Source organism: Arachis hypogaea, chromosome 16, assembly GCF_003086295.3.
Source record: "Arachis hypogaea cultivar Tifrunner chromosome 16, arahy.Tifrunner.gnm2.J5K5, whole genome shotgun sequence".
Taxonomy (NCBI): domain Eukaryota; kingdom Viridiplantae; phylum Streptophyta; class Magnoliopsida; order Fabales; family Fabaceae; genus Arachis; species Arachis hypogaea.
The window spans coordinates 2451844-2464659 of NC_092051.1; the positions used below are offsets into that span (position 1 = coordinate 2451844).

At 33.8% G+C, this 12816-nt stretch overlaps 1 protein-coding gene across 1 annotated transcript; it reads right to left on the minus strand.

The window, feature by feature from the left end:
• Positions 1–6293: 6293 nt before the first annotated feature.
• On the minus strand, positions 6294–12392 carry LOC112756328 (mitochondrial Rho GTPase 2). The gene is made up of 14 exons (XM_025804866.2): positions 12114–12392; positions 11611–11743; positions 11371–11520; positions 10694–10870; positions 10321–10572; positions 9517–9585; positions 9314–9369; positions 8770–8851; positions 8482–8693; positions 8284–8353; positions 7988–8100; positions 7120–7270; positions 6822–7008; positions 6294–6702 (listed from the first exon to the last, which is right to left on the minus strand). The coding sequence occupies exons 1-14, from the start codon at positions 12320–12322 to the stop codon at positions 6629–6631; spliced, it is 1935 nt and encodes a 644-aa protein (XP_025660651.1). The 5' UTR covers positions 12323–12392; the 3' UTR covers positions 6294–6628.
• Positions 12393–12816: the final 424 nt, after the last annotated feature.

A 12816-nucleotide genomic window follows, 5' to 3' on the forward strand; every position in this document is an offset into this window, starting at 1 on the left:
TCTTTTTTCTCAATGGATGCCATCCAGATAGAGAATCCCAAAGCGTATCCTTCAGGCCCCCCACCATCATCAAATACTTGACAAAATTGAATAATAACAATTTTTATGCAAATGTGTTAAAGTGTTTTTTGTCTTTTAATTATAGATCTCGGGAAATTAGAAAACACTCTTTATCTCTTTTATACTTATAATATTTTTTTTTTAAAAAGCAAACACCTCAACACAATAGTAGTAGAACAATTAGAGTCACCCAAACTAAAAACAAACAAACCTAAAAAGATATAAAATAACATAAATCTATCCCCATGTCATCTCCGGCATAGCCATCAACAACTAAAGAGATTTCCACCGCTCCACTCGTTAGCACTATTTGAAAACATGTTGATAATTTCTTCAACTCCTTTGCTTATGTGCTGAAAAATCTGCCTATTCATTTCCAATCATAAGGTCTAGACGATCGCGCAGAAGCACCTCAACCGGTGATTACGCTCTTCCATCCTCCTCGGTTCTTCTATCCAACTAAGAAAGTGTTTTTTCATCGATCCCGGATAAGACCATTGTCAGCCAAAGGCTGAAATCCAAGCAATCCACACCAGCCAAGCAAATACACATCCTAGAAACAAGTGATGTACATCTTCCACCTCGTTGTTACAAAGAATACAAGTAACATCGTCCTGACTGATGATTCCAAACCGGCTCAACCTGTCATTTGTATTCACTCTTCCTATTAAAACAAATCAAACAAACAGCTCCACTCTAGGCGGAACCAACCCCTTCCAAACAGTCCTGGTGAAGCTGTAGCTAGTTACCTCCTCTGGGATCAGTTCCTCCTACATCACCTACACAAAAGAGTTAGTTGTAAAAATACCCCGCCTATTATATTTCCACACCACTTTGTCCTCTCTGTTATGAACTAATTTCACAGGTCTCAAAAGCTCATGCAATGCACTCAGGAGTTCCAACTCCCATTGGAAGAGCTCTCGCTTCCATTGGAAGTTCCACATCCACTCAAACCCATCCCAATAACCACACTCTCCTATAACGGATCCACATTGGTTTGAAATAGAGAAAAGTCTCGAAAAACGATCCTTTAGAGATCCACAAAGCAACCATACATCCTCCCAAAAACGAGTCCGTCACCCGTCATCAACCTCCATGAACAGGTCTGCGACCATCTTATCCCTTAAATGTTGGTTCCTGATTTGTAACTAGTAAATATCCTTCCATGATCCTGATTTGTAATATGGTGTTGCTTCATGAACCTTAGCCTATTATATATGTTCCACTCGAGTAAGTAATTGAGGAAATATTATTTGCCAAATAATTGTTATCAATTTAGGGTAAGATTTAGAACCATATACAAGAAAATCCCGGCCCCTCCATAGTGTCTCCCACCATTTGTACACAGTGTTTGGTCTACTATGGAATTTGCATACAAAAACTGAAACATAAAAATGGTTTTCTATTGCTTTTTTTTTTTCTTTAATTTTTTTCAAAATACAAAAATAAAAATGCTGCTCTAGTCCAAATAATCCAACAGGTTTAATTAATTAATACTTTCTCTAACTAATAACAAGAATATTGTAACAAAGTAAACACACAAATTTTATTCACATAATTAGATGAGGGGGAAACTCGGATACAATCGACTTCACGTGAAGTTGATAGCGGAGAGCTGTTAGATGGTTTGACTGATTTGACTAAATTTTCATCTAATGACGCTATCAACTTCACGTGAAGTCGACTGCACTTGAGTTTCCAACTTAGATGAGACATTGATTGAACAATAACAAAGAGAGTAGTTAATTATGTTGTAGTAACACAAAAATTCCATACAAAAGGGTTGCAACTTGCAAGTAATTGATGATGATGAAGTGAAGTTTGTTCACTTGCTATGTAGCCAATAGAGTAGCCTCCTCTAAAGGATAAATGTACAAACACAACAATAAATAAATAAATAAAATTGACATTGGTGCACACAAAATTATCCCCATTATTCAAATCAAACATCATACGTGTCAAAATTGGCTTGGCTTGGCTTGTGTGGATTTCAATTTCTTGTATTTTAGTTATTTAGAAACAAAACATTTCTATTTAGGCCTTCTTTTTTAGATATTATTGGTTCTTGATAACAATTATATTTTAAAACACTTCATTCAATCTTTTGTAGATTAGAATATTTTAGAAATAATTTTATAAAGTTTTATAAGAGTTTTTTTTTAAATATTTATCTATCAAGACTATATATATATATGGAAAAGTTTTAGGGGCTAGCAATTTTTTAAAAAGTTGGCCAGTATTTAACCATCAAAAGAAAATTGAATAATCCCACACCATTAAATTTAATCTCACACCATTAAAAATACTATTGGTGGCCAATTAATGGTTATAAAACACAAAAGTTGCTAGCCCTATCACTCCTCAGTATTTGCCACAGATGTAGTGGCACTTTGATAAAATAGGCAAGTCAATGTCTTTTACCGCCATTGTGTTATATCCGTTTTGGTTAAATTTGGAGTACATATAATTGAAAGCACTACTGTATACTATATGCACTTGCAGAAATTTTTGTTGAATGGTATATGAGGTTTCATTTCCTCTATCCAATTTTTCTGTCTATTCCACGGACAATCAACTATAGACAACTTCATAATATAAAGATAAAATATTCAACTCTTGGAGCTATACAGCCTCTGAAAACAATATCATTATGAATAATATTTTTCTTTTTTTTGTTACATAATATACAATAATATAAGGATAGTTCTTTTTTTTTCTCATAATAACTATTCGTTTGTTTTGTTGTTTTTTGAATTCAATGTTCCGATGTTAATAAAAAATAAAAAATGTCCAAATATACCTTTTTTTATGATTATTTTTAGAGTTATATATCAAATATTTTATTAAAAGCTACAATTATATTACGTATACTAAAAAATCAACTACTAAATTAGTTATTCGTATAAAATATATATTAAAATATAAAATATATATTAAAAAATTATATAACACATATATATACAAATATATAGTAATTGATTTTTTATGTATATATAATTAAAAAAAAAAACAATCGCAATCTGAGTGTGGAATGATCAGAAACCGATAGCTATAATCTAGCTAGCAAGATCTGGAAATAAATGTACTGACTGAAGAAACTCATTGGGAAGGAATAGGAAAGAAAAAAAGAGCTAGCTAGTAAGATATATGATTTGATTAATTAGTAATCAATCATATTATGTATATAAATATAAAAAATTTATCAAATTACTCATTTATATATAAAAACACATGTTAATTACAAAATGTACATTAAAAATATGTGAAATAACATATATATTTATATATAATACATAATGATTGATTTTGGGAGTTAAGTCTTAAAGTGGTTTTTCAAGTTACACCCGAACTTTAAAATGGTCCTATCCCCAAACTTACACTACGAGATTTATATTAGTCTCTAAGGCATTTTCTGTCCATCGAAATACTAAAATGACGTCGTTTTGTATTAATATAAAAAAAAAAAAAAAACACGAGCCTCCCCTTTTCCTTTCCCAACCCGAGGCCCTTCTCCTTTCCCAGCCCGAAGCATCTGTCATGGCGTCGCGTCGCTCGCCTCTTTCCCAACCTAGTCTCTCACACTCTTGTTTCTTCTCTGCCTTCCTAATCCCTTTTATATTCCCTAATCCCAAAATTAATTCGTCATTGCACTCTGAGTGAAGCTGATATCTTCGAGCAAATTTATGAGAGGTGCTGCGCTGCTCCCATGAAAGGTGTTTTTTTCACCATTGATCAGTTCATTGAGGTCCTTGAAAAGTATGATTTTGATTCCAAGGTTGGTACCAAGGTCAATTCGCTTCGTTTCGGATTTTTTTAATTTTTTTTACAATGGAGTTTGTTCTGTCACTGATTGCATAAAATTTTAAACTTAATAAATGGATGAGTTAAGTATGATTTTGGTCCCCAACGTAAAGGTCGAAAATCGGAATCGTCCCTAACTTTTTTTTTGCTACGAAATGGTTCCTAAAGTTTCAGTTTGTTTTAAAATCGTCCATCGGACGAAAATATCCTTCTCCCTTCTCCCTTCTTCCTTCACCCCAAAATCAACCACCACCACCACCACCAGAATAGAAGCCTACGCTCAACCAGAACCACCACCACCACCATCAGTATCATCATAGTCATCATCATCTTCATCAGAACTTTTTCCAAAATCAACCAGAAGCCCAAGCTGAACAAGAACCCACCACCACCACCACCATTATCATCATGGCCTCATCATCATCATCATCAGAAAATTCAAGTCACATGCACTTTGAACAATAATCAACAAATTCAGCAACAACTTCCAAATTCAAATTTCAGCAACAATATTCCACAACAAATTTCACAAAAAATTCCAAAATTTCACAAAAAACTCAATTCACATAAGAAGAAGAAGCTGGTGGTGGTGCGGCGATATGGCGGTCCCCTTCTCTCCCCCCTCCTCCCCCCGCCCCTTTTCTCATGCCCCCCTTCTGTATCTCTTTCTTTATTTTTTTATTTATTTTATATTTATTTTATTTTATAATTTTTTTACTGAGGGGTAATTTAGTAATAAAATAAAATAAATTTAGTGAAAATGACGATTTTAAAACAAACTGAAATTTTGGGGACCATTTTGTAGAAAAAAGAAGTTGGGGACGATTCTGATTTTTTACCTCTACTTTGGGGACCAAAATCATACTTAACCCTAAATGGATTTTATGGTTTAGGTGAAAGATGACTTTGAATTGAGTTTGTTGAAATGATGTGTATTGATGAGTAATGATATTATTTAATTAATGTGTATGTGAAAATTGATGGTTGGTTGTGTATAAAAAAAAACAAAATGAGGTAATGGAGGAATTAATTTTGGGATCAGAGACAAAAGGAGACAGAGAGGAGACAAGAGTGTAAGACACTAAGTTGGGGAAGGGGGGCATGTGACACGGCGCCGTGACGAAGGCTCGCAAGAAGCGGCCACAAAGAGAAAGGGGAAAGGGGAAGGGAGGCTCTGGTTTTCTTTTTTTTTTTCTTTTCTTTTTTTACAAATACAAAACGACACATTTCATTGTTTTGATGGACGGAAAATGCCTTCGGGACTAGTATGAGTCTTGGAGTCCAAATTCGAGAATGAAATTGAATAACGATTAACTTCAAGGACCACCTTGAAACTCGAGTACAATTTCAAAAACCACTTTAAAACTTAACTCTTAATTGGGTGACTAATTTAGTATACACAACATTTTTTATTAACAATTTTCTATACATTTTGTAAGAGTCTTATTTATGTTTCTCTTCTTTCTTTCTCATGTGTTTAATAGGGATAATCAAAACTAGTCAATGATATACAAATACAAGCCAAAAGAAATATGGACATTCAAAAATTAAAAAATAATATGAAAAAATAAATAAAAATGCCTTGAAAAGAAGACTTAAAAACACATATATTTATCTCAGCAGATGACTCTTGAAGGCAGCAGGAGCCATGAGATCTTGTAGTTTAACTCTTGCTGACTTATTAGATCTCAAAATGCTGTCTTTTCACATCACCTGCTTTGTCCAGTTCTCATTGTTCACAAAATTTCTTCCCATTGATCATTTGGAAATAATAATATATTTGTGCTGCTTTGGTTGCTAGCTCCAATGGAATCCCATATGGAAATATATTATGTGTTTCTTGAAAAACTTGTGTAGAAAAAGTAGTGCCTTGACTTTTGATTTAGGGGTAATTTCTTATTTCCATTCAAAAGCTTCTATGCCAATTGATGATTATATATTTGATGTATTTTTTCAAAATCAGAAGTTTTAATAATAGTGCAGCTAATTTTCTCATATTTTACTAGCATGGTCAACTTTCTTAACATGCCATCAAAATACAGGATGATTGCAAAAAATGGTAAATCTTTCAAAAATTACAAAAAAAAAAAAAAAAGAATTAACCGGTGTCCATTCATAATCTCTGCGAGATGGCAAATTCTAAAAGGTTTCAAAGACAGGGGAGCACATAATTCATGAGAAACAATGAGTACTAACATTTAAGTCTTTTACTTCTATAACATGCAAACCCTAAACTACTTCTGACTTGTAAGATTAATTTGCTTTGAAAAGAAATACTTGTTGATAATTATAAAGAGTTCATTCCATAAAAACCTTGTCTAATGAAGTACATTTGTATTCATACAAGAATTTTTATATAGGAATCAAATGGTTAAAAAAATATCACATTATAAAGTACTAATTTCCATCAAACTTTAATGCACCCTTTCTAATTTTTAAAGAACACTCTCATACTTTGAATTCACCAAGCTACCTTGTATGTTTTACAAAATCATACTACCCCCGTACAGGCGAAAATACATACCAAAGGAAGCAAATGTAATTTACATAAACAAATGACAGATAAATGTAACTTAAATCAAATTTTAAGAACATAAACGTAACGTAATTTACCCTTAAAATATCCACTAGCAATAAAAAATAATGAAACTATATACACACAAATACTCTAATTTAAGGTAGTTCATCATGGTTAGTATACACAATACTGAGGAGGTACTTTTAACATTTAAATCGGCACCAGAAGCAGCATAAATTTACTTGACGACTAACCAGAAGATTTCTTTTTCACTGCATATGCGCGCAATGCTGCCACACCAACAACAGCCATAGCAGTTCCAACTGTAAATTCAAGAAAGAGAGCTATTTAGAAATCAACACTTTGACAACTTGAAAATAGATAGTGGATTTCAAGGTTAGGCTCAAGTTGTGGGGAGTGGTCGCTAGAAGTAGAAACAAACCTGATGCAAAAATGAGTGTGTTTTGAAGAAGCCGATGAAATTGCTTTCTTTTCCTCCCAATCTCTGTTTCTGGAATGCTTAAATGAGGGTGTTCTGCAACACTAACAATCCTATGGAACACATTGCTTGAATCACCTAATTTCATACTCAAGTGAATAGGGGCCTCTATTCCTAATTCCTGAGTCGCCTGTGATCGTCCTTACTCAGGTTAGATATGGAACTATGCATAAATTATATTATATTCATTTATTCAATGATATGGTACCACTGAACTGATCACTTAAAAATGCAATAATACCTTAACTGAATCTTGTACTGCCCTTGGATATGGGGTTAAATCATCCTTGGCAGCAATGAGGAGGCATGGAACTCTATAGCCAGTGAGTTCTCCTTGTCTTGCAACCTGCTCAAGCATATCTCTGGATTTCTTCCATGAATGTTCATTTGAGCTGGAAAGCACAAAGGAAAGAGCAAAACGTATGAAACAGGAACCAAATGCCAAAGGAAATGAAAATATGCAACAAATAGTGATAGATTAGTTCAGCTAAGGAAAACTATTCCACAGTCTATGACCAATGCAAGTCTGTTAGCCATGACCCATGGTTCGGCACCTCTGCCTTGGCAAGCTCTAGATAAGATTGGAATCAAATCAGACAACAGCACTTGATAATGGCCAAATGAGCTAAAGTAATAGGGGTTTATGCCCTGAATAACGGAACTCTTGACCTAGGTAAGCACTCAATCCAGCAAAGGGTACAAGAATAGGCTTATATCAAAGAATATAATGATGCAGAGTTCTTTGTGCATCCTTGAATGTAGCATTATATTGTTGATTTTGGCCTTGGCATGAATCATTAGTGTGCTTCCTGGCTGTACATATCTATGAACACATGATAGTTGGGAAACAATAGTACACAAGATACCATGACAAAGCTAAAGTTAGCAACATGTGAGTGTACAACGTGCAAGGTAGGCATTTATGGGATATTAAGTAGTTCCAATCTTATGTCAGTTTATTTTATATTATACATGTAAATATAAACATCACTTCATACACCTTTGCATACTACTCATTGAAGAGCGGGTTAGAGGAAATCACTAGTGCAAAACACTACTTCCACAGCTTAAATATAGCAATGCATAACAACAAAAGATTTGTACCATACCTGTCATACACGAAGATAGCTACATCACATGCCGCCAAATAATCCTGATTTGACAAAACTTTCGGCACTTCCCCTTCCGGAATCTCCCGCAGCACAAGAACTTTCTTGGTTCCCTATATAGAGGTAAACACCATGATAATGAGTATGGATAGTGGAGACTGCATATCATTCCTAGTTGACTTCCTCGATAAATTTATTAACTCCCATATTTACAAGTGAGGTATAGAGCTTGAGTGGAGATGATCAGTTTTCACAATCATTTATGTATCAATCTTGTTCTCCAACATGACACTCACCCGTATTAATTCAATGGTATTTGCTGCAAACTGTTCAGCTGTTGTCGGAGTATAATTATTTGAGAATGGCCTATGAAAATGGAGGAGTTAATTGTTACTTTGAAAAATAACTAACATGAAGAGTTTGAGTCGATAAAATCTCATTGATACATCTAAAAATGGTAGACAATGATTTAGGTAATTGGATTAGGAGCATACCTTCCCAAAAATGAATCCAAGAGAGCAGATTTCCCAGAATTTTTAGAACCAAAAACATAGCATTGGAATACATTCCTTTCTGTTGCTTGCTTCTTGCGATCGACTGATCTTCTGCGAGTAACACGTAGTGCTGCAGCTGTATTGCCACTATATCCAATGTAAATCAAATTAGCCACGCTACATGGTGGATCGAGCAATGTCATGAGGGCCCACTGCAGAATAAATTTAAGAGATATATCAAAAAATGCCTCATTTCAAAAAACGAAAGACAGCATAACTTACACAAACCTGGGACAAAAATCCGTTCAGTGTTATGTAACCCATGTCATTTTTCTCAGCAGCATCCTTATATGGAGCATCATTCCAAGGACTGCAATTCAAAATCAAATACCAAACCTAAGACATACTACATCAAGAAGAAGAGAACTAAGAGAACATGATAGAGCGTTTAAAGATATATATCACAATTGCAAAAGAAGTAAACAAAGTGAAAGATTTGCAAATGACATATCACTTTTGGCTAATAGATAAATAATAAGCAACATAAAATAAATAATCAAAAGAAAAATTGAAAAAATAGTTTAAAGTTTAAATGCCTACCTTTTGCCAAACATATAAATTTGTCAAAATAAAGAGATAAACTCTCCATCTAAAAATATAAAAACAAAAATTATCCGAAAAATGTAGCATAGAGCATGACATCACTAGACAAAAAGATAAAGCATGATACACAATAAGTATGATGCAAATTCAGAGGGACAGAAGAAAAGACATTATCTTTCTCTTTTTCCATATATAGGCAATTTAGGGAGAGGGGAGGTTGCAAGCTCACCTTGATGGAGCAGTACAAAATAGCTTATCAACTTCAGCAGGCCGTAAGGCTCGATCCTAGAGGGTATCAAGGTTCCACGAAGCAAATCAAGAAAAAACAGTATATTAGATATGGATTATCGCCTAAAAAGAGATCATGCAGAGAGGATGTTAAAGCATATATCTGTAATCATGGAATTGATAATTAAAAACATTGGTACATACTTTATCTGTGTCCAATAATCGGAAGATACCATTCAGAAATTCTACAGCTTCATTTGTTAGCTCCACACTCTGTCAATGAAAATACTTTAAAGTAAACGTTTTGTATCATTCGTAAGTTAAATAGAAAGCACCAAATAACTTTTCAACTATTTGTAATAATTTGATGACAAAAATCAATGAAAATTGTACTAATTGGTAAAAGTGCATACATCTATCATGCTTCATTGAAAGTCTATAACCTTTATATAAAAAAGTATTCCTTGAAAGACATTGTTTGACAAAGCAAATGTACATCCAAAAATGCAATAACACATAAATATTTGTATCCTCCCTTCAGATGAATGATGAACAGCAAAGAATAGAAGCTGAATTTACCACCTATGATGATAAAATAATTGCAATCCATTTGTCATATTTCAACAAAAGGAAAGCCAACAGATAAGGAAAGATCTGGGAAATAACCATGCTTAACATAAGAGTTATTCTACACATAAAATATATACTTGAATTATGCAAATCACCAAATATAGAACCCCAAGCAGCTGACTGTAATATTTACAAAACCTCAGATACTCTTTATTTTAGGCAATCAGCAACCATGAGACAACCTAAGGTAAATAGCTAACATTACAACTTTAAAGTATCTGTAGTTAGCAGTTTAGTGTTATTAATTTATCAATCACATATCTTTCTGTTATTGCTAATCCTAATAATAAATAAATGCTTCTCCCACTAAACCTCTTGCATTTAAACCAAACAGAAAGACAGTGGTGGAAATAACAGAATGAAAATATAAAGTATGACCTGATCAGAAGCATTCTTAGACGGAACTGGAAGGGAATCATTCCTGAGTTTTAAATCATTATCATATCCATAGTTTCTTAGAACAGCCCATAATGTCTCTGGGCGCCCTTTCCTAAGGAACATACTATGGACATAAAGAAATCCTGGAAAAGTAAGACCATTTGAGTTGACTCCTTCAGGTACATTCTGTTGTACAACAGTTTTGACCCCATTTATTTCAGATGGCTGCAATGGGGCATCAAAACATCTAACCTGTTGATACATTTGCAATTTGTGAATAACCAGGCTATATACTAAGGAACTAAATATTCAAAGTATACAAAAAGAAAAGGATATTCAAAAAAGAAAAGGACGATCCAAGTTTATAGAAAACCTGGAACTCATTTAGTTCTGTGTCACTGAGGGCATCATCCATGTCACGATCACAAAGAACAAATATTCTTCTCAATGCCCTAACACATCGATCTGTTAAAGCTTGACTTTCTTGATCAAACAATGGATCTATTGGATGTAGTACCGCTTTTTGGGCAAAATAAAAAACTTCAGGGACCTAAAGAGTAGAGTTAATATTAGATAGTTGATACTTAGTTTACAAATTCAAGGACATGGGAAATCCCAATCAAAATATCATCAAGATGTTATATATATAGCAAATAATTGGTGTCTTGCAGAGATGCACGGATTTCTTCTTCTTTTTCTTTGATTTAAAAAAAAAAACAAAAAGTAAAAAGGAAAAAAAAATGAGATACATGGATTTATACCCTTTCACTGGACTTAATTTTAAGGGGAAAATGGGAATCCAGTTAACTGTTTTTTTTTTTTATCTTTGTACTTCTTATTTTTTATCATTAAGTATCATCTTCACATTCAACAAGGATACAACTGCTCTGAATAGAGCTGAGGTAGGATCCACTGATGTTTTCAAACAAGCCCAATAATATACTGCTATATTTTCATCATGTTTTCAAAGACATTATTTATGAGCTATATACAAGGCCAAATAATAACCATAGCATGACCTACTAACAACAGTGTGGCAATACAATATACCTGGTATAGTGTAACTGCTGAGCATTCAATGCAGGTTACAATTTCCTTGAACTGTTGTAGGAGCTGATTCATGAGGCGCTCTAAGCTCACTTGCTGGCTTTCATCATGCAGATCTAGCTTGCAACCAACCACAACTACAGGCACCTTCACCTGAATCATGAACCAAAAATACAAACAGTAAAAACACTAATCGTTTAGCATCCACACATTACATTCCCTCAAACAAAACAAACCATCCACCTCCAGCCTCTCCAGTTCCGGCAACCAGTAAGAACTCAACCGCGAAAAGGTCGAAGGCTCATTGCAAGCATACGTTAAAACCACCACATCAGCCTGCTTCAATTCTTCATTGCGCTTCCCCTGTTTCTCTAAGCTGCACAAAAAACAACACCACCGATCTCCATTCATTAATTCATTCATTCAATACCGTATGACTCTGATTTAAAGAGTAAACACACCACAGCAATCAGCATCAAGTATGATAACAACAATAACAACACAATCGTACAACAATTATTCAGCACATGTAAACAGAGTTCAGCTAAGAGAATGCAACTACGCATATATGGTAGTAGAATTTGTATTGAATCATAACTGATTAAGCTAAACATAAATCTAAAATCATTGATTAACGATTTTTTTAGCATAAAAGGAATCTACTATTCCTTACGATTATTGAATTTTCAAATTACCATAACTTGCATCTAAAGTTGCGAGTGATGAGAGAAAGAGAGAGAGAATACCTTGAAGAAGTGTCGACGACGGTGATGGGGACGTTGTCGGGGTAGAAATCGGCCGGCAAGACAGTGAGAGGGAGCACCGGCGGGACGGTCTCCGAGAAGGACTCGGAGGCTACGGCGGCGATGAGGCTGGATTTTCCGGTGCCTCGGTCGCCGGCGACGACGACTCGGACTCCATTGGTGCGGCCGCCGGAGCTTAAGTGATTCAACATTTGATGATGCGAAGTTGCGGAAGAAAAAAATGGGGAAACAGTGAAAATCAATAATTAAGGATTCAAAAGGCGTTCATAATCATAAATAAACTATCATTTCGTTATTTGTTAATTTTTTATCTTTTTCTGAAAAAAATCATGTTGCCCTATTTATTTATTTATTTATTTTTAGCAAAGATAGGCAATAACTTTTTAATTGAGTATGGAGACACTATTTGTTATTTAATTATAAATAACTTATCATTTCAATTAAATAAAATAAAGATAAAAATTCGTTTTTGCAATAATATGAAAGATCTATATATGATTCCAACTTAGAGGATCTCACATTTTATTTTATTTGTTTTATTAGCAATTTTCTATAGTAAAAATAACATTCATAATATATAAAGATAAAATATTAGTTACATATAATAAAAAGATATATATGAAAATAAAAAATGGTCACATATTGGTATTTATTATAAATAATATAATAATACTTTATTCAAATT